The 13,265-nt window shown below is 33.2% G+C and overlaps 2 protein-coding genes across 2 annotated transcripts; one reads left to right on the top strand and one right to left on the bottom strand.

Moving 5' to 3' along the window:
• Window positions 1-836: 836 nt before the first annotated feature.
• On the bottom strand, window positions 837-2,192 carry LOC143590547 (cyclin-U2-1-like). Its single transcript, XM_077070999.1, has 2 exons — window positions 1,810-2,192; window positions 837-1,098 (listed from the first exon to the last, which is right to left on the bottom strand). Exons 1-2 carry the CDS (start codon window positions 2,184-2,186, stop codon window positions 837-839), a joined length of 639 nt encoding a protein of 212 aa, XP_076927114.1. The 5' UTR covers window positions 2,187-2,192.
• Window positions 2,193-5,604: 3,412 nt separating this feature from the next.
• LOC143590543 (uncharacterized) lies at window positions 5,605-10,673 on the top strand. Its single transcript, XM_077070995.1, has 14 exons — window positions 5,605-5,829; window positions 7,078-7,212; window positions 7,279-7,402; window positions 7,530-7,603; window positions 7,695-7,754; window positions 7,853-7,969; window positions 8,048-8,176; window positions 8,262-8,885; window positions 8,976-9,168; window positions 9,247-9,440; window positions 9,522-9,626; window positions 9,713-9,852; window positions 9,928-10,206; window positions 10,308-10,673. The coding sequence occupies exons 1-14, from the start codon at window positions 5,605-5,607 to the stop codon at window positions 10,570-10,572; spliced, it is 2,664 nt and encodes an 887-aa protein (XP_076927110.1). The 3' UTR covers window positions 10,573-10,673.
• The last annotated feature ends 2,592 nt before the right edge of the window (window positions 10,674-13,265 follow it).

Here is a 13,265-nt window from a genome sequence, read left to right as displayed (position 1 = left end):
CACAGTTTCTATTCCTTCTTTTAAAAACTCCTCAATCAAAAGTTTTACATCCACCTCAAATAACTCTTTTAAGTTTTTTACAATTCAGCCCTAGTCTCACATTTTCTTCCTCTTTGAACCTCTCCGGAAGAATCGAAAACCTCTTTTTTCACCAGCTTCGGCTTCTCACACCATATCCCGTCAACCATCAGCCCTTACATGAGAAATTTTTCATTTTCTAGAATTTATAAACCCTTGAAAAAACGCCTAGTTGTCGTCTCCATGCATAGCCCAATGAATCTCGATCGTTGTTCTAAGTCTTTAACTTTTTTGTTCGCCATTTCAGTTAATTCTTTCAAACATTCCAACTTAACCCAAACTTCTTCCTCACATGAAACATTAACTCATATGAAACATTATTGTAATTTGTGTATTTATCTCTCAATCCCAATTAACAACCTTGGTTTATATAAAGATTTTGATATTAGAATAAGCAAATGAAAATGATCAGAGGATAGACATTTAAAAATAACAGAATAAAATTGTTGAAAACCAAGATTAATTAGATTAATAGGCTCAAAACAGAAACCTACTAATAATGGGTTGTGTTCGGGTGACACAGTTTAAGAAAACATGTTGTGCCAACCAACCCAAAATTAAGTTTTTTTTCGTGTCGTGTTCAAGTTATGTTTCAGGTCGTGACAGGAATTGCCATCCATAGTTGTATAACTATTGTCACAAGGAACAAAACACCAAAGCTTTTCTTCCATAATTGTATTTATAAAAGTGTATATGTTATGTGTATATATATATACTACACAAAGTATATATGAACAATATAAAAGCAACTAATTAATTTACAAAGTTAGTTGATTATATGATCTTCTCTCTTGTGATATTTGTTGAAGCTTAAGTTCTTCAGCACATCTCAAAGTCTTCTCAATATGATAACCACCTCCTATGCTCACTTCTCTCTCTAGATGACAACAATAGCTCTCAAAAACACTCACATTTACATGCATTTTAAAATTCATCAAGAACAGAAAATTAAGCTCTAACTTGTTTATTTCTTTTGTTGTTATTCCACCAACTCTTGCATAATATGAATTTCTGTAGTTCCTGCAATTAGAAAATAAAGATTTGTTTTTTTAAATAAAGTTTTTTCTTTTAATTTGTTTATGGTAAAGGTACAAGACAATAATTGAGGAGCTACCAAACTAAGAGCATTAGCGTACAAGACATCAATATATAAATAGACCCTAAAGATTAATTAATTTAAGTTTAATAATAAACTTCAACTAAAGATTCTTGGCTGACCATAATATTGTGTAATGTTATAAGCCGTTTTGATAAAAAAAGGACACATCTAATGTTTTAGTTTTAGATTATAAAAGTAACAGCTTCTAGCTAATTGTTCTATTATTGGAAAAAATGGTATGAGTTTTTAAGTTTAGAAATCATATGATCTTGAATTTTTCATTATATTTGCCCAAAAAAAAATATAAGCCAATGTATAATATTGTCGAAAAATAGTTTTTAGGTTAAGTTATATACATACCGTTTGACATCTATCCTACACTATTTCAAATAATCTGGATAAAAATTAAACGACCATTTGGACCAAAAAAAATATAATAATAAAATTAAAAAAATCAAACTTGAAGTCTGTCATCTAAAAGGAATATTAATTACTTCAGGTATTGTTCAAACAGCCGTCTGACAAATAATATTCAAAATTTGACTTTTTCAGTCAAAACTGTCATCCGGGTATCTTGTGGACGACTTTTGATGACGTAAAATGAAATGAGTTAATACTAGGTGAAAACTTACATGTCTTCAACATATTTTGAAGCCACCATAACAGTAGTAATGAGCAGCCTATGAACATTCCTTCCAGTGATCCTAAACTCCGGATGCGATCGACAAAACCTATCGATATACACATACGCCACCACGTACACCGACGGTCCAGCCTTCGTGTACTTAAAAATCCGCTCAAGATACGATTGTATGCTCATGTCCGGTGTTTCATTGCACTCAAAAACCTTAATTTTCGAACCACGCTTTATTCTATTGGTTCGTTCATTTCTTACCAACGTTCTTTCGATTAACGAAGCAAGAACCGTGATCACTAAAGGGGTGTTTGAGTTGTTATGGTATGAGTATGAGTATACATCGTTTCTAAGCTTTCTTGGAGATATAGCCATTGTTTATGAGAGAGTTGTGTGTTATGTATACACAACATATGTTTATTATATATAGAGAAAGAGAGGGAGAAGGGGTGAAGAACTTGACAAATGGAAGGTGGAAGGAAAGAAGGTGATTTGAGGTTTATAAAATTTTGTGTCATCTTCATTGTAACAATGAAGAACAGACAGAACAGCTATTAATCATATTATTTTAGAACCAACCTAAAATATGAGTTTGTCTTTTTATTATGTTTTTATAATTTATTTTGTTTTTTAATAATAAACTTAAATTAAGTGATTTTGGTTTAGATTTTTATGTTTTCGTTTATGTTTGTTTGTATTGTTAGGCATGTGTTATGGCGGCGATGTGAAATAGGTGACGCCTAGCAAAATTGGCATGAAAAAGTGGAACACTGTCATCGTGTGGGTACGATGGGGCACGAAGAAGGGAAACACAAAAAGAATAGCGACTTGAGAGCACAATGATTTCTTTTCTTTTAAATATTAAATTGTATAATTTAATTAATTATCTTCACCTCACCCCACGGCCCACACTACTTTCATTTCGTCATAGCACATGTTTTTCTTAATATGAAATGTTAAATCGTCACTGTCTACGTGACGCCTATGTAGCTATTTCACATCTCATAACTAGTCGACTACCATAACATATAGCCTTAAACTAATGATTAGTTATTGTATATCAAAGTGTAAATTATGGGTATGGTTCTTGGGTTTGCTCTCTTTAATCTTAACAAAAAAACACATTTTTCATAAATATTTTTTGTTACTTTTTAAAAACATCTCACATCAACTCTAAACTTTTTACAAACACCTAATTTTTTATGTTTCTTATATTTTTATACATTCATAGCAAAATATATATGATTAAGGGGATGTTTGGGATTGCTTATTTTCACCAACTTATAACTTAGTAACTTTTTGAAAAGGAATAAGATGTTTAGGATTCCTTTTAATGTAAAAGGGAAAAGTTGAATTTTTTTCCCAAACTAGTGTTGGTAGAAAAAATATTTACTAGTTTAGTGTTTTTTAAAAAATATTTACCAAACTAGTGTTGGTAGGAAAAACTATTTTCCATTTTGGTGTTTTTCATTTATTTTATTCACATTTTACTTTTAAATCTAGTTTTTCTATTAGTTAATCTATTATTTATTTTTTCTCATATTTCATAGATATTTTTGATCCAATAAATCCAATAACTTATTTTTTATATTTTTATCAATCAACATCTTTTTATTATTTTACTAACTCGTTCTAAATCTTTTCTTTTGTTTTTTTTTCTCAAATATATGCATTTTTTTTGTCTCTTTGTTTAATGATATTCATTTTACGAATCAACATATTTTTTACTTTCCATTTTGATTTGGTTAATCTATTATCTAAATTTATATCATGTTTCTTATAGATTTTTATGTCCAATCAATCCAAAATGTTTTTTTTTTATTTTTTTAATAGTAAACATTTATATATTTTTGCTAACTCGTTCTAAATCTTTTCTTGTAATTAAAAAAGAAAACGTGTAATTAAATTTGACCCGCTTAAATGTTCATGTTGAAGAAAAAACACCAACAAAAGTCGGTAAAACTCATAAGTTGGTAAAACACATGCGTTGCAGTGGTTATTCGATGAGAATTCGGTTAGTATCGGCTATGCTCGTTATAGTGCTGGAACTAAACCTAAAAATAAATTCATAGAACTATCATATTTAATATAAAAAGATCGCTAAAGCCCAGGCGTTGATAACAACCAGGAGTCGTGGCGACTCTTCAACGTGAATTTGGTCATTATGAGTTAGGCTTGTTAAGGTATCGAATCTAAATAAAAAATATAAACTCGTAAAACGCGCATATTTAAAACAAAATAAAAAACAATTTAAATCGGTAAAACCCGGGCATTGGTAAAACGCAAACATTGTGGCGGCTATTTAACCCGAACTCGATCAATATCGATTAGGTTCGCTATGGTACAAAACTAAACCCAACAAAATAAATTTTGTAAGATGAAGATGAATATATTTAAATAGAAAGACAAAAAATATTTGAAGACAAAAAAAAAATCAATAAGAGAATAAATAAAAAAAAGGATTTAAAATGAGTTACTAAAAAAATAAGAAAACATTGTTTGACAAAAAAATATATAAAAAAGAAGTTGTTGGATTCACTAGATTAAAAATTATAAGAAATATGATAAAAAAAATAAATAATAGATTAACTAATAGAAAAAACTAGATTAAAACTAAATGGTGAGTAAAATAAATGAAAAACACCAAAATGAAAAATACTTTTTCCCACCGACACTGGTTTGGTAAATATTTTTTAAAGAACACCAAAGTGGTAAATATTTTTTCTACCAACACTAGTTTGGAAAAAAACTTAGAAAAAGTTAATAAGTTACACTTTTGTAACTTATTAAGTTAATCAAAAATTATTAAGAGTTTAAATAAGGAATTCCAAACACCCCCTAACTACTAAGCCTCTAAATACAAAGGTGTAACTTGTTTTTTTAATAAAATTTTCTCTGTTATACAGAATTCATAATGCTTTAGTTAAGTTTTCTATCTTTTTCTCTATGAATTTAGAGGCTTCATTAAAAATGCTTTTTGTCTGCTTAAATTAAGCAAACAATTATCATGAAACCTCACTCGTAGAGGTGGAAAAAACCCGGTTCTAGACTTGACCCGGAGCTGGTTCTTAAACCGGGTTTCGGTTCCTCAGAAAAATATATCTTACCCGAAACTAATAATTTTGCGGGAAATAACCGGTTAGACCGGTTAATCAGGTTGATTGCCAACTAGTTTTGAGACAAGAAATCCCTACCCGGTCTAACTGGTTTCGGGTATAACCGAACCGGTTAACCGGTGAATAACAAGAAAAAAAAATTGGTTTTTAATAAAGTAATAATAAAAAAATCGGTTAATCGGTTTTGAAATCAATAATATAAACTGGTTTCTAACCGGCGGTTTTTTCTGTTTAGTAACCGCCAACCGGTTATAGATGGGCCGGTTAGAGAAACTGTTAGAAACCGGTAACCAGTTACACTCTGCACCTCTACCCGGTCAAATATCCAATCCTTACCAAAACCAGTTCCGAGTCGACCCAGTTGTTAACTTTTGTTGATCATACATGAAACCACCGGTTCCTGAATATACCCGATTGGTGATCTCTTACCGACCTTAGTGAGTTTTCGTTTATCCCGGCCCAGGAGTGAAGCCCAAATCCAAATCCAAATCCAAATCCAAATCCAAATCCAAATCCAAATCCAAATCCAGCCCACCCAACAATAAACCAAAAGCAAGCTTATACCCTCGTTAGACCTCACTGCAACATCTTCTTCTTCTTCTTCACCACCGTTGTAACCGCCGGCAACAACCACTCCACACCTCCGTTGACCGTCAACCCTCACTCCAGCTGGTCCAATGGTGAAGGTAATAAGACCTACCAATGGAGCCACAAACAACAAAAAGAACAAGAACAAGAAGAAGATAAACCCTAACGCCGTAGCTATGAAAGTCAAAGCTCCGGCGACTAAACCTAATCCGTTCGAAACTATCTGGTCCCGTCGTAAGTTCGATATACTCGGGAAGAAGCGTAAAGGAGAAGAACGGCGTATTGGCCTCGCACGCTCTCTCGCTATCGAAAAGGTATTATTATTATTATTATCAATTGAGTGTCCTAGGGTTTGTTTTATATAACTATGCTTATAATTGTTCATAGTTTGTACTCAACTGAACATGTGGAAATCAAATTAGGTCTAATTTGGTGAATTAAGTTAGGTTTTATTGTTTATTGAGTTCCTTAGGGTTTTATGTTTATGAATTGTGCATATAATTGTTCATAGTTTATGTTCAATTGAACATTTGAGAATCAAGTTAGGTCTAGTTTGGTTAATTAATGCAGGATTTATTTGTTGGTGATGTTGCTAATGTTATTGCTCATTGTTTATGCTCAATTGAACATTTGAGATTTGAATTAGGTTGAATTCGGTTGATTGAGTTAGGTTTTATTTGTTTGTGATGTTGCAAATGCTTTTAGCATGTATTTTTGTTTATATTAGTATTATAGTAGGGCTTGTCTTCGTCTTGGTTTGACATATGAGAGCACGAGCTTCTTACAAGCTCTTTTTTTAAAGCTCAAGCTCGGCTTGTTTCAAGCTCTTTTTCTAATGCTTGAGATCAGCTCGTGAGTTGTTTTTTCAAGCTGGGGCTCGGCTTAAACTATGCTTGCTTCAAGTTTTTCTTCATAGCTCGAGCTTGGTTCGTGAGTTGTTTTTTCAAGCTTGGTTTTGGTTCGAGCTTGGGAGTTGTTTTTCAAGCTCAGGCTTGGCTCATTTATCATTTATTAATTAAATTATATACGTTTGTAATTATTTTTATATGTTTTGAGAAAGTCCTTAAACGAGCCTAAGCCCGGCTCGAGCTCGTGTAGTGCTTTAAACGCGCCAAAGTTTGGCTTCAGCTCGGCTGTGCAGAGTGAAATAAATACATAGAAGCTCAACGCGCTAAACGAGCTTCCATACAATGCTCAAGCTCAGGCTCCAAAGAGCTTTATTTGAGGCTTGGCTCGAGCTTCAAAAGTTCCGCTCGCTTCGAGCTTTTTATCAATCCAAGCTCGAGTGGCTCGCCAGCAGCTTGGCTCGTTTGCATCCCTAGTATAAGCACTGGTTAGTGAGTTGGTTAGCATTTTTGGTTATTTAACAATAGTAAGCTTTTAGTTCTGTTAGAAGCCTGTTAGTGAGTTGGTTGGCATTGTTAGTTATCTAACGATAGTTAGCTTTTAGTTCTGTTAGAGGCCTCTTTTTTGTATAAATTGGATAGGGGATTGTGCTGTACTTATACTTCACTTTTTGCTCTTAATGAAATTTCACCCCCTTTTTAAAATTACAAATGCAGAGGAAGAAAACATTGCTGAAAGATTACGAGAGGAGTGGCAAATCATCGGTGTTTGTTGATAAGCGAATTGGTGAGCAGAATGAGGATCTTGGTGAGTTTGATAAGGCCATTCTCCGGTCGCAACGAGAAATGCGGGTAATTATTTTATCTTTTTTTTTATTTGTATCGTATAAGGTGATTAATGTGTTATATTTATTGTAGGTTAAACTTAGTAAGAAAAGCAAGTATAATCTATCCGATGGGGAAGAAGACGAGTATGAGGATCAAGATGGTGGTTTGTATCCTGAAAGAGATGATTTTGATGATGAAGCTGTGGAGGCTGAGAGTATGTTCTCAATCGTTTTCTTGAATATTAATTAGTTTGTAGTCTGAACTTTGAAAAGTTTATCGTTTACTTTTAAGACTATTTTTAATATTTTATTCACCACAACATAATTCTCATATTTTTGCAGAGAGGTCTGTCATCTTAAAACAGCTTAGTGCTGATGGCACTCCTGGTGCTCATGCAACCGAGTCCAGCGGAGAAGTGAGTGCGAGATGAGTTGGATTGTTTGAATGCTGACTTGGCGTATGTTTTCGATTGTATTTTAATTAATGTGGTGTTTTTATTGTTACAGAGACAGAAGACTAAAAAGGAGGTGTATGATGAAATTATATCCAAAAGCAAGTTTTTCAAGGTTCTGAATAATGCTCATATAACTATTCTTTTATTATTATTGGGAAATTTCTTTGATTGTTGTTAACTTATTGTTAATTTATTTATATATACTAATAGGCGGAGAAAGCTAAGGAGAAGGAAGAAAATGACCAGCTGATAAAAAAATTGGATGAACAGTTTACATCTTTGCAGAACGTTAAAAGTGTTCAACCTAAAAAAGTTGAAGCTGATCTGGTAGGACTTCTTATTTTAATTTAGATGTTGTTTTGTTGCATTATGTTTGTTATCTGGAATTTAATCAATTAAATGCAGGAAAAAGCTGATGCCTATGATAAACTATTGAATGAAATGGTGTTGGATATGCGTGCTCGCCCATCAAATAGAACAAAAACACCTGAAGAACTCGCACAAGACGAAAAAGAACGGCTAGAAGAATTAGAGGTGCGTGTTAATGTGACATATAGAATTAAAATTTTCAGTGTGACTGCTAAAAACTATAATATGTTTTTGTGGTTGTGTGTTTTAGGAAGAGAGGCAAAAAAGGATGCAGGCTGCTGATGATACAAGTGATGTGGATGATGATGGTGGTGATGATGAAATTGGAAAATCTACCTCTAAGAAGCTAACTTCTATTTCTGGAGATGATCTTGGAGATTCCTTTGACATTGAGGAGCCAAAAAATAAATTGGAGTGGATACAACAGATGCTGAGAAAAGAAAATGAAATTGATGGTGATGAAGATGAAGATGATGATGATGATGATGATGATGATGATGGTGATCAAGAAGGAGATGATTTGGCAAGTAAAACACCACAATCTCTAAAAGATTGGGAACAAAGTGATGACGAGGATGACGACGATGATGATGAGGATGAGACAGGCACGGAGAAAAAAGCAGGAGAGGATGCTGATGTGGATTTGGAGGGAAAACCGAAGGATCGTGTGGATAAAATTGATAATAAGAAAAATGAGTCAAAGGTCCAACCTTCACAAGGAGACCTTCCATATACAATTGAAGCTCCAAAGACCATGGAAGAGTTATCTACATTTTTGGATAACCATTCTGATGATGAAATAGTTGAAGTAATCAGGCGAATTCGTGCATTCAATGCAATTAAAATTGCTGCAGAGAATCGAAAAAAAATTCAAGTAGGCATTATAAATTCTCTTTTAACTTGTAATATTCTTTTTGTTCATTATTGCAATAATATCTGATGAATAAAAATCTGCCCTTTTCAGGTATTCTATGGTCTATTGCTGCAGTATTTTTCTGTTTCAGCAAATAAAAAGCCGTTGAATTTTAAATTGTTAAACTTGCTTGTCAAGCCACTGATGGAAATGAGTATTGAAATCCCATATTTTGCTGCCATTTGTGCTCGCCAACGTCTACTTAGAACTCGATCACTCTTTGCAGAGGATATTAAGATTTCAGGTTTTTTTCATACCTCTAGTTTTTTTTTTTCAAATTAAAGATATTATTGTTATTGATGATATTTTAATTTTGTTGCAGAAAAAAGCTGTTGGCCTTCTGTGAAGACATTATTTCTCTTGAGGCTTTGGTCCATGATATTTCCATGCTCAGATTTTCGTCACGTTGTTATGACCCCGGCAATGTTATTAATGTGTGAGTATTTGACACGTTGCCCGATTATATCTGGTCGTGACGTGGCAATCGGATCCTTCTTGTGCTCTATGCTTCTTTCGGTAATTTACACATCTATTTTTTTACGCTTTTTAAAAGCAAAAGAATTTGTTGTTCATCACATTTTATGGTTTTAATATCAGATCTGCAAGCAATCAAAAAAGTGCTGCCCGGAAGCGTTAGTGTTTCTGCAAACTCTTTTACTGGCAGCTTTGGAAGAAAAGCCGGGAGCGTCTCTTGACTCGAAGGTGTGTTTCAATTTGTTTTCTTTTTTAATTAAACAAATCTGGATGATTGAATATATAGCTAATAAAGATGTTTGTGTTATTTGCAGTTGTATCACCTAATGGAATTAAAATCCCCAAAGCCTCTGCTACGTATACGTGGCACAGTTGATGAAATAAAGCCTTTAGATTTTCTTATGTTAATGGACTCACCCGATGAGTCACCTTATTTCACATCTGAAAATTTCAGGTAAATTCTGTATTCTTATTAGTTTATTATTTGTTAGTTAATAAAAACATTTAATAAGTTTTTGGTTTTACGCAGAGCAAGCATGCTTGTGGCGGTAATTGATACGCTACAAGGATATGTCAGCATTTTTGAGGAATTTAAATCATTTCCTGAGATATTTTTGCCAATTTCTAATATATTAACGGAACTAGAAGGACAAGATCACACGCCCGGTGCATTAAAAGATAAAATAAAAGCTACGGTGGAGCTGATAAACAAGAAAGCCGATGAACATCACATGTTACGTTTGCCACTACAAATGAGGAAACAAAAGCCTGTTCCAATTAAGTTGCTTAATCCAAAGTTTGAAGAAAAGTAATTCTCTTGCTCTTGTGTGATTATTATATATTTTTTAATTAACATTTTTGTAAACCAAGTTGTGAAAATTGCTTATTTTGGATTATTATGTTTGGCAGCTTTGTGAGCAATAGAGACTATGATCCTGACCGACAACGTGCCGAGGATAGGAAACTGAGGAAGCTTGTGAAACGTGAAGCTAAAGGAGCGGTCCGTGAGCTGAGGAAAGATAACTACTTTTTGGCTGATGCAAAGGCTCGAGATAAGGCCCGGTTAGAAGAAGAAAAGGCTGAGAAGTATGGGAGAGCCAAGGCTTTTCTTCAAGAACAAGAACACGCGTTTAAGTCTGGACAACTTGGCAAGGGCCGGAAAAGGCGACGATAGTTTAAGTATATTTATAGTTGGCTTTTTAATTCTGTTTCTTTAGTATCATATATAATTTTGTATGATCAGTTTCAAACACCTATTTTGATTTGTTTAAAAACAGGTGCAAAAAAATTTTGACTAGTTGACATCAATATTAAATTACTTGGTTATTGTTATCCTCTTATCTTTCTTCTTAAGTCTTATTATTCAACTCAATGTTAGTGTTGAATTTTAGTTACTGCAATACTATTATTGTTAGTTTATAATTATTAAATTTAGTCAACATATGTCTACAATAATTTAGTTTGTAATTTGCTATTAAACATGATACTACAATATTTTTACATTTTTCTTAATAGGTTATTTTAGTTATCACCGGAAGCAGCCTCTCTATTTCTATGGGGTAGAGGTAAGGCTGCCTACATCTTACCCTTCTTAGACCCTACTATAGCTTTATTATTTATGAAATATATCGAGTATGATAATGATGATTTCTATACAAAATTAAAAATATGTTTGATTCATGTTTGTTCATTGGAGAGACAAATCCAACACCATTCAAATGACATTAAATGTATTCTGATACTATAAGGCGGGCTAATGTCCTCTTCACATCAGACTCATGACGTTCGCCAAACCATTTCACAGAGAAAAAAAGGAGTGCCAAATGTTAAGAGAGCCTCCTTGGGCGCCACTGGCTTGGCGGGCTAAAGGGCTCATCGTGTGGGGCCAGATATTTTTCCAACTAATGACAACATTCACATTTTAAACAAAAAAAAAAAAAGAAGAGTAACAAATTGTTTTTTTTGTTAAATCATTACGTGCTTTCAAGGGAAAGTTAGTGAAAGTATGTATGCTTACGTGGTAGTGACGTGACGGGACGTTATTCATTTTTTAGTTAAACCACTACACCATGATCGTGGTACCATGTTTACAAATGCAAATTGCAAAATACCAATGCCACATGTCCAAGTTTTTCTTTGTTCATATATATATATATATATATATATATATATATTTGTTATAATAGCTTTTTAGTTGGTAGTACCTATTTGGTATAATAATCCCAACTATCAATTAGTCAGAAGTTAGCATCCAACACAAATGACAACATTGCCCACATTATAACTGCACCAATTCTTTTGTTTTAACGCACATTTCAATTTCTCAAAATAACCGTTACGCGAGTTCACCTAATAATATGTATGTAATAATCAACTTTAAATGCCGAATTGGTTGACATGTCCCCGTTTCGAGTTTCGACATGTATGTTGACCAATTCTAGTACATCCTGGCATACATTTTAGATTAATTTAAACTCTATTAGTCAAAATGATCATCTACTAACTCAAAATAATTTTCTTTTTCAATTTTCAACAATCACATTTTCACAAATTTCCACACTCTTCAAATTTTCCATTCCCAAACAATGATTCAACCTTTGACCAAATAATGGGCATCTTATACACAAAGGGCTCAAATTTGAAATATAATAATAATATTATTTGTACTTTTGTGTTTTGTAGTACTTCAAAACTATTAGAAGCTAACAAAGGTTCAAACATTATTTATACAGAAAATTCTCAAAATAGCCCTTTCTATATAGAGAAAACCCAAAATAGCTATTTTTTCCTGAGAATTTTTTAGAATTTGAACTCTAAAGACGCATTAAGAAAAGATAATTATTATGAGGGAGCATGCCAAATCTTTAAAGAAAGTTAGGTAGCAGAACAAATTTGAGGAAATATTGAAGGTAAAGTCCAAATTATTTTAAAATGTTGGAGTAAAAGTTCAAATTTTTCCTGAACTTTTTTTTTCTCAAAATACAGTCTCCCAAGACTGTCTTTTTATGTTTCCTACCTTTCCCGTCCATATTTTCAATTCTAGGAAAAAGAGATTGTTTACAATTATACCCCTGGCGCCGGAGTTAGAAGTAATAGTTTTAGAATCAAGATCGGAAGTTTAAGCCAGTGGCGGAAGCTGTCGGATTTCGGCCGAAGATCGTACTCTATCGGTTCGTACGAGTACGTGCTTGACGACGGATACGAAGTTCCAGTTCCGGTGGAATCGGCTCACCGGAGTCATCGGAGAGAAGTTTCCGATAAGGATTCCGGTACGCCAAAGATTCAAGTATCGAATTTAACGACGGAGATAGGCGGCGACAGAGGAAGCGAACGGTTGAACTCGCTGCGCGATTATGTGGACAGAGTATCGGTATCGATATCGTCATGGTCGCAATCGTTTCGGAGCTCCGGCAGGTTTTTCGTCGGAAGTAGTTGCCGGAGTGAGGAGTATGATGGGAGGGTATAATTGTAAACAATCTCTTTTTTCTAGAATTTGAAAATATAGACGGAAAAGATAGGAAACATAAAAAAACAGTCTTGGGAGACTGTATTTTGAGAAAAAAAGTTTAGGAAAAATTTGAACTTTTACTCCAACATTTCAAAATAATTTGAACTTTACCTTCAATATTTTCTCAAATTGGTCTGCTTCCTAACTTTCTTTAAAGATTTGGTCTGCTCCCTCATAATTATTATCTTTTCTCAATACGTCTTTAGAGTTCAAATTCTAAAAAATTCTCAGGGAAAAGGTTTATTTTGGGCTATCTCTTTAGAAAGGGCTATTTTGGAAACTTTCCCTTATTTATACCATCTCTAAGCCATTAAAACCTTATAAATAGTTGGTATATTGGTTTTTATTAATCGAAATTA

This window comes from Bidens hawaiensis, unplaced genomic scaffold (assembly GCF_021521415.1).
Source record: "Bidens hawaiensis isolate Kalapana, Puna unplaced genomic scaffold, B.hawaiensis_p1.1 tig00038652_1, whole genome shotgun sequence".
Taxonomy (NCBI): Eukaryota; Viridiplantae; Streptophyta; class Magnoliopsida; order Asterales; family Asteraceae; genus Bidens; species Bidens hawaiensis.
Note: the sequence above shows the minus strand (reverse complement) of the source record. Positions and strands in the feature narration are given on the sequence as shown.

What these genes read in the sequence shown, in the direction of transcription:
- LOC143590547 (XM_077070999.1), bottom strand. Translation starts at nt 2,186, where the DNA reads ATGGCTATATCTCCAAGAAAGCTTAGAAACGATGTATACTCATACTCA. An exon ending in TCAAAATATGTTGAAGACAT is followed by an intron (nt 1,099 to 1,809) that starts GTAAGTTTTCAC and finishes TTCTAATTGCAG; the next exon opens with GAACTACAGAAATTCATATT.
- LOC143590543 (XM_077070995.1), top strand. Translation starts at nt 5,605, where the DNA reads ATGGTGAAGGTAATAAGACCTACCAATGGAGCCACAAACAACAAAAAG. An exon ending in AACGGCTAGAAGAATTAGAG is followed by an intron (nt 8,177 to 8,261) that starts GTGCGTGTTAAT and finishes TGTGTGTTTTAG; the next exon opens with GAAGAGAGGCAAAAAAGGAT. An exon ending in GAGCGTCTCTTGACTCGAAG is followed by an intron (nt 9,627 to 9,712) that starts GTGTGTTTCAAT and finishes TGTTATTTGCAG; the next exon opens with TTGTATCACCTAATGGAATT.